Here is a 9,560-nt window from a genome sequence, read left to right on the forward strand (position 1 = left end):
GATGGTTCTGACTCTTTGCAACATGGTTACCCAGGAAAGGTTAGAAGGATTAAAATCACTCATAACTCCTGGAGAATTTTACCAGTGACCCTCCAACCACGCCAGCAACACCCCAACTACCCCACTGACTATCCCAACAACCTTCCTGATCCCCCAAATGTCTCCACCCCAGACTCCCTCCACACTGCCCCGACTACAACCCACCCCCACTAACCCCCATTCCCAACCACCCACCCAATTTTCCATCTACCACCACCTGATGCCCCTCACCGGATCCTGAAATCTCCACTCAGTGCCATGGACTGAAGCATGCATGCTCTCAACCTCTCTCTTCAATGCGACTCACCCTATCTCATAGCTATCCTCATCTGCAGTTTCATATCATCCTTCCACTAACGCACTGAAACTTAAACAAAAATTTTTTTTTCCCTTCAGGTATCAAGAATCACAAGTTTGAACAACTCAGGGATACCCAATGCCTCACTGAATTCTTCCTTCTCCTCACCTTCCTCTGACCTCATTATTCCTTCCAATCACAAGGCCGAACGTTGAGCCTTCCTGTCCCGGACTTAAGCAGGGCAGAGGCAGCAAGGCATTGTGCACCCACCTGGCACCCTCTCACTAAGCTAAATACCCACACACCTGGCAAAATTCACCTCAGGGGTGGACATTAAATACCACTTACAAAATGAAAATTGCTTATATTTCCTCATGGTATGGTTGATAAGTAAAATTCCCTGCTATGCATAGTACCCAACAGTTAAAGAGAGACAAACACTGTAAAGCGCAAGACAAATTTTATTCAAGTTGTCATCAAATTAAATGATCATTTTGAGTGATACATATTTTTTCGCAAAATTACTTGGAAGAGACCTATTTAATTATTGATGCGATGTATTTTTCCTTGATAGCGTTTTGGTTGAATTAGTTGGCTGTGTATATGCTTAGGCGTGAAAAGCGGACCAAGAGAGGTCTGTTGAAAAAAACTGATCCGGTCCCGGCCACTGCTCTTGTCTCTCCTCATCGCTGGATTTGTCACTATCTTCCTCGTTGCTAGCAATCATCATATCCAGACCAGTGATCTCATCTGCTTTTCTTTCTGATATTGATCCTTCGTTCTTCTCTTCCACCAATTTATTGTAACATAGCGTGCATACCCTTAAAGGCTTTGAGGACATCTTAGGCATGAGAAATTTGTGCTTTGAACAAGATTGACACACCACAAAGCCACACTTCCGACAGTGATGTCTGCGGATTAACGTGTTGAACTTCCTTTCAGTGCACCTCATGCAAATTTCTGTCATCTTGTCCGGTATCCATGGGGCTGCATGTTCAGTAGATGGTCTCCTTCCCGTCTTTTCCAACAGCTGTTTGACACAGCTGTCAATATGTTTCATCCAGTCCTCTTTCTCAAGGAGAGTTGCGGCACCTACTCTGAATGATTTCCTCGAGGTTTTTATCAGCCATTGATTTTTAAGGCAGCCATCATCCATAAGGTCTTCAACAGTGACATCCTCCAGTGGGATTATCTGTTGATTGGTGTACTTCTTCTTGAGGATGATGACAGTTCCATATACCAGGATGTCATTGAACAGGAAAAACATTCGGTGTTTTGGCTTCTTGCGACAAGCTTTTGTCAATAGTCCTTCGCCTACAAGTACTCGCCCTTGCAGGGCCAAAGGTTGACCAGTTGCTCTGAAGCAATTTTCGACTGCGGTAATTCGTTGCGTGTTGATATCTGTGTTTATCAGGCGGTCCACCATCTTATTCACAGGTCCTTCTGCCAAGCTGATTCCTGTCGTTTAAGAAAGGGAGAAATAAAGAGCTAAGGGTGATTAATTTCTTAATTCGCTTTGCAGTTTTTATAAGGAGGACACTGCACACGTCTGCTGACAAAAATGCCGAACATTTATCCAATAAACAGTCTGATTACAGAAAGGCCCTGAAGAATTATATTCTTTTTTCATCATGGAAGAAGTAAAAAAAGAATTGAATCTTTAAAGACTTCACTATCCCATATTAGTCTCTTGGTCACACACCCTTCTTTGGCTTGAATCAGTGAGGAGATGTACAGACTAGCTTTCATCTGCTGTTCCTCTGTATCAGGCTGTGAGGAGCCAACTGGTTCTTTAATTTTCCTGTTCTCTGGGGAAGTATTTTAGTTTCATTTAGGCTCTTTTTTGCCAAGTGAACTGAGATCAGCACCTTGTTATGTGGGCTTATCATTTCCTGGCAACGATGGGCCCTTTCCAAAAATATTTTTTATAAATGCCAAGTGATCATTGTTACAATTTGAGAAACGCACTATTTTGTTTGTAATGTACTCAGAACATGAAAGAACATTTTGGCATTTAATTTTTTGTTGAATTTCTAATATGACCATCGAAGGATTGGTAAAAACAAGAAGTATTAATGTAATAACCGAAGCTAAAAAAATTAGTGATTCGTCAATTATGCAAAGTGGAGCCCTGAACAGGCAAGCTGAGTTTAATGATGCACCAGATGGCCTGGAAGGTTCCTTTTTCGTGGACATGATCAATGAAGGCACTGAACAACAAAGCACAAAAATAGAAGAAGAAATAGCAAATCACTTGGATAATTGGACGATTCCGTTCATGATTAATCAAACCAACACAAACATCAAACTGGACACAGGTGCCAGAGCGAATTTAATCAATGAAGCAGACTTGCTGAAGATGTGGGGCACGATTCTCCGTCCCCCACGCCGGGTGAGAGAATAGCGGGAGGGCCTCCCGACATTTTTCACGCCCTCCCACTATTCTCCCCCCCCCCCCTCACGCCCGACCCACGCCACGAATTGCCGCTCGCCGTTTTTTACGGCGAGCGGCGATTCTCCGAGGCCGATGGGCCGAGCGGCCGGGCCATCACGCCCGTTTTAACACGGCAGCAAACACACCTGCTCACTGCCGTCGTGAAACGGGCGCCAGATGCCCGTTTGGGGCATCTGGGGGCTCGATTGGCACTGCAGTACCACGGGCGTGCCAAGGGGGGCATAGGCCCGCGATGGGTGCCCACCGATCGCGGGCCATGCGTCCATAACGGACGCACTCTTTTCCCTCCGCCGCCCCGCGAGATCAAGCCGCCACATCTTGTGGGGTGGCTGAGGGAAAAGACGCCAACTGCGCATGCGCGGGTTGGCGTTGTCCAACCTGCGAATGCGCGGCCGACGTCATTAGCTGTGTCAGCCGGCGTGACGCTTGACGTGCGGCCTTGACGACCGTCGTCAAGGCTGCGCCGCCGTGACGCAAGTGGCCGCGCTCCTAGCCCCGCCCGTGGGGGGAGAATCGGCCCCGGAAGTGGCCGTGAAGGCAGCCGTGGATCACGGCCTGTCCCACGGCAGCCTTTACGATTCTCCACACTTGCGGAGAATCTCGCCCGTGGATTCAACCAGGAATACAGGATAATGTTTGCAATCTCACCGACTACCACGGCGCACCAATCAAGACGTTGGGAATGTGTAACCTGCAAGTTGATGTGAATGCACAATTATTCACAGTTAAATTTGCAATTGTGAAGCAGACAAGTGATCACTGCTAGGCGCAGCAGCATGTGAGTCACTGCAGCTAGTACAGTGATTACACGATACAGACATCAAATATACAGACACTGACGATACAGACACCGACTATATACCAATGGCCCACATGGCAGCCATAAATGCAAAGTCAGTACAGACGTTGGAGGAACAATGCAAGACTCAGGCCACAGCTCCGCACACAGCGAATTACAAAAAAACATTTTACTGAAAGGGTGGTGAACCTAAAAGATACGGGTGTTAGAAATAATGGGGATGCTATCAATGCTGACTGCTGGTATAAAAAAATCAGAACAATTTCTAGTGACCAGACACGCACAGTTAAATGTGTCAATTAGAAAGTTGCTCTCTTTTTCTTGCTCCTCTGAAGTTGTGCTATACTGTATCTGAGTGACTCACCACTGAGCACATGAAGTTACAGTGCTTTCCCACTAGATACCCACTAAACAAACCAGGAAATGTTAGGGATTGTTCATTTCAGTGTAAGGTGAATATTTAACATCACGATAAGTTTGAATTAACACCAAACAATCTTTTCGGTACTGAAAATATACTTTCATATATGGATATTCTAAAATGGGCGATAGCAAATCAGCAGCTTGTTTTCCACCACTGTGGAATTAAATTCTTATTGACTTCAGTTGAACAACAACGGCAACAAATACGTTATTGTATTCATATTGTACTTTTAACTTAGAAGTCCCTCAGGGACTTCACAGGAACTTTAAGTGATTCAAAAAAGTTGTGACCCTGACCTCTGGTGCTGCCTCACCATCTTATCTATGATCTATTGCAATTGGCTGTCTTTATGTTCCAGTAAGTATCTTACATGCTGACCAATTTTGGAGTATAGTATTAAAGGTGTGCAATTCTGTAATGTAGTTCAAATGTATTTCAGGAAATAACCAACAGATTTAATTGCTTATCTTATGTGCCTGATGAAATGTTGTTTGATGAAGAAATGTTCTTGCTAAACTGGTTATTCCAGTTATGTTGTGCATACTTTCAGCACCAAGTTAGTTGAACTATGCCAACTTGATATATTTTGGTAGAGGATCTGACTTTCAGTTTGAACATTGATTCTGATTTCCTGATGCAATACTATAGTTGGCCTTATGTAGGTTATATTTGTGAAATTAGAATTACTCAACATTGTAATTTTTTTAACTTAAGAAAGCTCGCGTGTTTTGATAGTACCACATATTTACTTTCACCTTTTAGGTGTGTCCTGGCAAGATGATATTTTGTCGTAAATGCTGATAACATTTATTGGATGTCTATTCACTCAACAGTAGCTTAAAATATAATGTGTTCCCTCCTTATTCTGGGGACACAGAGTCAGGTTTAACTCTTGATCCTGTTGTGTGAAATTGGCCAACTCAGCATGTGTTAGAATCATAGAATCCCTACAGTGCAGACGGAGGCCATTCGGTCCATCAAATCTGCACTGATCCTCCGAAAGAGTACCCTACCTAGGCCTCCACTCCTGCCCTATCCCCTTAACCCTGTCATCCCACCGAACCGTTTGGACACTAAGGGCCAATTTAGCATGGACAATCCACCTAACCTGCCCATCTTTGGGCTGTGGGAGGAAACCGGAGCACCCGGAGGAATCCCACGCAGACAAATAGGGAACGTGCAGACTCGACATAGTTACCCAAGGTCGGAATCAAACCTGGGACCCTGGCGCTGTGATGTCACAATGGTGAAATCTTGCAGAGTCCAATCTTTAAACATCAACCCTTTATTGGTGGCCTTTAATTATTTACAGTTCCCAGATTAGTATCATGCATGGTACTGTTCAACATGCATGATAGCTGCTTAATTATAGATTTCTGTTTCGAGACTGTTCTTTCTCGAATCGCTTACCACGTGACTCTATACATCATACTGTGGATAATGCTATTCTCCAGCCCCACTTTAAGACTTGCCCTGCCGAGCTCCTTTACATTACAATACCTGTAGGCACACATTGCAACAGTGCAAATTAAACCTCGAGTTTTTTTGGTCTGTATGTCTCAGCACCCCGCACTACGTAGTGTATTTAGCTGCTGCGTCGTTCAAGGTGCTTAAAGGGTGATGTTAACCTTTACTAGTGGAGCTTGGGTTGGTAATATTGCACTCAAGATCCTCGAGTGTCTACCTGTAAGTGATCTAGCATAATTTTACCAACTACCAGAACTAACCACATGAGACATCCAATTAAGTTAGAGACATATGGATGTTGTAGTGACACCGCATTGTCAAGCAATCCAAGATAAAATAAGTTCAAGAAACTTGTAGTAACTTTGAATGTGGCACCTAATTGTGCTGGAATGTACATTTAGGGCCGTGTTTGTGGGTAGGAGGAACAAGAGGTGATAAATCTGTTAGTCCTGTGCTCAGTGGGAGACAGGTTGAAGGATGATTTCTGAGGAGGAGAGAGAATTGCGAGGCACGAATATTTAGAAAGGGATTTGGGCAGCATGGTAGCAAAAGTGGATAGCACTGTGGCTTCACAGCACCAGGATCCCAGGTTCGATTCCCCGCTGGTCACTGTCTGTGCAGAGTCTGCACGTTCTTCCCATGTCTGCGTGGGTTTTCTCTGGGTGCTACTGTTTCTCCCACAGTCCAAAGACGTGCAGGTTAGGTGGATTGGCCATGATAAATGGCGCTCAGTGACAGGTTAGGAGGGGTTATTGGGTTACCTGGATAGGGTGGAAGTGAGGGCTTAAGTGGGTCAGTGCAGACTCGATGGGCCGAATGGCCTCCTTCTGCACTGTATGTTCTATGATTTCTAGAAAGGCTTCAGATCAAGTTTCCCACTCAAGGAACTGATGAACAAATTTCAGAAAAATGCGTGAATTAAAAAAAATATATTTCAGCATGAAGAAAAGAAACAACAATGTCAAAGCAATAAATTAATATTTTTAAAAAAGTAATGAATAAAGAAGACCATTAGAGTGTGAGAGAGTCCGAGTGTGTGTGTCAGGCACATTCCCAGTTTCAGGGTGCTCATTCACTCACCCCTACCCACTGGCCTGAACTTTCTGGTCTTTCACGCTGGCGGGATCTTCTGGTCCCACTGATGGCAAACCCCCACCTCGGGCATTGGGGCTGGCAGTATCAGTGGATCTTGTCCACGGGATGGAGGATGATGATGACTCACTGTGAGATGAACTCCGGTGCTCTTCATTGTGTGGCAAAGTCCGGCTTTGGTCTTTTAACAGCCATCTTCCGGCTGGAATGGGAGCTTGGGTGAGTGAAGTGCTTCAAAGCTGCTCCAGCTTGTCAGGCTCCCAATGGGAATCCCGACCCTAGTGAATCACATGGCTGTGGAACCCAGACTCAGGTGGGATGCACGTGGGCAGTGTGGCTTGATTAAATTGTGCTTCACGGCGCTCCTAGCTGAAGCGTGAAAATGTTCTGATTCCCCGCTGGCCTGAGCACCTAGGCCGGAAATCTCTGGCCGTTTACTGGCGGCTGGATTCTCTGACCTGGACCAGATGTACCAGCACTTGGGGGGGGGGGGGGGGGGGTATCTCCAAGGCAATCGGGGACTCTGGGTGATCGAGTTCTGGGCAGGATACCACCTAGGCACCTTTGCACTGCCAACTGGGCACCCTGGCAGCGCCATCTGGATGATACCTTGGCAGTGGCCAGGTGGTGCTGGCAGGGGCACAGCCAGAGTGCCAGGCTGGAAGTGCCCATGTGGCATCATGCCCATGCCAGGGATTGGGCCTGGAATTGCCCAGCCCTCAGGAGATATGTGGGGCTTCATGACCCCCTTATTGGGATGTTGGGGAGGGGCCGGAGGCCACACTGGAGGGTGGGGTCTAGAGATCAGGGCACCATTTAAAACTGGCGCCCCGATCTCTTCCTGCGCTAATGAGCATCACTCATTAGTGTAGAAAATGGGACAAAGTGTAGCCTCGACGGGACCTTCCTCGCCAAGACCCAGAAATGAAGCAGAGTCTGGTTTAATAGTGGGATTGTTCTCGGGGCCTCCAGCACTGGGAAACACCCGGCTAAATGGGCTCGACATGGAACTCGGTTTCATTTCTGTTAAATCACGCCTAAGGTTCTAATATTTAATGGCATAAACATAATTTTAATGATTTGTAATTTGTAATGCAATGCCAATCAACTTCTCCAGCCCAGTTGTACCTCTTTCCTACATGTTGTAAATTCTCCAAGATTTATGTTCAATTATTTTAGTCTTTTTCTACCTCTTTCTGTCTCTTGTCTCCTTCTTGGCCCAGTCTTTTTTCCCCTCATTTCTGTCCCTCATCTGACTCTAATTCACCCCCTTACTTTGTCATTCTGATATTTCTTTCTCGATTGTTAAATCTCACTGGTTAAGGAGATAGACTGCTGGTGTCATCGTCAGCCTAGCCCCTTTGCCCTCAGCACACCATTATCCACTTGCATTTTCAGCAAATTATGGTAAAAATTTGTTTTGATTGAAAAGTGCAGAAAAATGTCAATAGGCATATAACATGGCGGAGAACATGGGATACTCACTCCAACAAGATCACAGCATCGTAGACTTGTAAAAACAGAAGGCCATTCAATTCTACTCTGTGCCACTTTTTGGAAAGAGAATCCCAGCCATCTCCACTCCCCATCCTTACCATGAAACCCTGCACGTATTCTCTCACTGGGTGTTTATCCAATTTCCTTTAAAACCATCTCTCCGACATTCTCAGACCGTGCATTCCAGATCCTCGTTTTCCTCATGTCTCCAATTGCTTCTCTGGTCAACCACCTTAAATAGGTGTCCTCAGGTTCTTGACTGCTCCACTAATGGGAATAGTTTCTCTTTATCTACTCTGTCCACATCCACCATGAGTTTGAACACCTCGATGAAATCTCGTCTCAACCTCCTCTACTCTCAGGAATTCTAGTTTCACCAGTCTCTTGTGGAATTGAAGACCCTCATCCCTGGAACCACTCTTTCCTGCTCCCTCAAAGCGATCACATCCTTCCTCACGTGTGGTGTCCACATTTAAGTAATTCTCCATTACTTTGTCCCCTTATATTCTAACCGAATAAAAAGGCAGTTTTTTTAAAGTGCTAATTAATTCAACATTAGTTGAGTCAGCAGGGAATCTATTCCACATATTCACTACTCTGTTGGAAGAAAATCTCTAATCGTAAATTTGAATCAAAAGAATCTCCAGTTCTACATTCTGAGTATTTTCCTGTATTGCATAAAAGCACATAACAAAGGCACTTCAAAGTAGATACTTACAAGACACAGTCAAACTTTCTTGTGTTCTATTTGACGTGCAACAGACTCCGGACACCCGAGCTGATCTATAGTTCTACGTTGCACAAAGGTTAGTCTTCATGTACTCAGGCTATTTTCCGTTCAGATCATTTAAATGCGTCAGAGCCAAACATTCCTCACGACTTAAGCTGCCTCAGCCAAGGATTTTAAACTGTGCGAGGCTCAGCCAGTGACCGAACTGAAATTTAGAACAAATGTCTGATTTTAGCAACACTTGGTTAACACAGTTCAAACGAAAATATATTTAACAGCCTGTACCTGCTGTTTGCTGAAAGAGTCCCGATTGTTCTAGATATAGCTCTTGATACCACTGCAGGCGAGGTAAATGTTGATTGAGTAATGTTTGCCTGACTGGTGCATTTCTGTTAACATGAGTGTGTTCAGGAAGGAAATGCAAAACTGGATTTATTTTTACGTTAAGCAGCCTGAACCTCTCTTCCTCTTGCTTGCGATTTGTAGCAGTAAAATTGTAGAGAAAAGTAAAAGTCGACTGCTGACTGCAGTTGGCACCCTGCCAGGGTTCCGAAAACACGTCCGCAGCAAGGTTTGAGAAAGGATTTAAAGTGGACTGTTTCTTTAAAAAAGGGACCAAGCTACTTTAAAAGTTGCATGTTGACCAAACTATTACAACTGTATCTTCAGATTCCCTCCTGTTCCCCAACGTTTCCTTTGCATTGCCAAGGTTTCGAAACTGCTGTACATAGAATGGGCGGCATGGTTGCACAGTAGTTA

At 44.9% G+C, this 9,560-nt stretch overlaps 1 protein-coding gene across 1 annotated transcript; it reads right to left on the minus strand.

Moving 5' to 3' along the window:
* Positions 1-778: 778 nt before the first annotated feature.
* On the minus strand, positions 779-9,329 carry plekhf1 (pleckstrin homology domain containing, family F (with FYVE domain) member 1). Its single transcript, XM_038806624.1, has 3 exons — positions 9,087-9,329; positions 8,790-9,006; positions 779-1,795 (listed from the first exon to the last, which is right to left on the minus strand). The coding sequence occupies exon 3, from the start codon at positions 1,761-1,763 to the stop codon at positions 945-947; it is 819 nt and encodes a 272-aa protein (XP_038662552.1). The 5' UTR covers positions 1,764-1,795; positions 8,790-9,006; positions 9,087-9,329; the 3' UTR covers positions 779-944.
* Between the last annotated feature and the right edge of the window lie 231 nt (positions 9,330-9,560).

Source organism: Scyliorhinus canicula, chromosome 9 (assembly GCF_902713615.1).
Source record: "Scyliorhinus canicula chromosome 9, sScyCan1.1, whole genome shotgun sequence".
Taxonomy (NCBI): domain Eukaryota; kingdom Metazoa; phylum Chordata; class Chondrichthyes; order Carcharhiniformes; family Scyliorhinidae; genus Scyliorhinus; species Scyliorhinus canicula.

Excerpts from the sequence above, each read along its gene's own strand:
- plekhf1 (XM_038806624.1), bottom strand. The coding sequence starts at position 1,763 with ATGGTGGACCGCCTGATAAACACAGATATCAACACGCAACGAATTACC.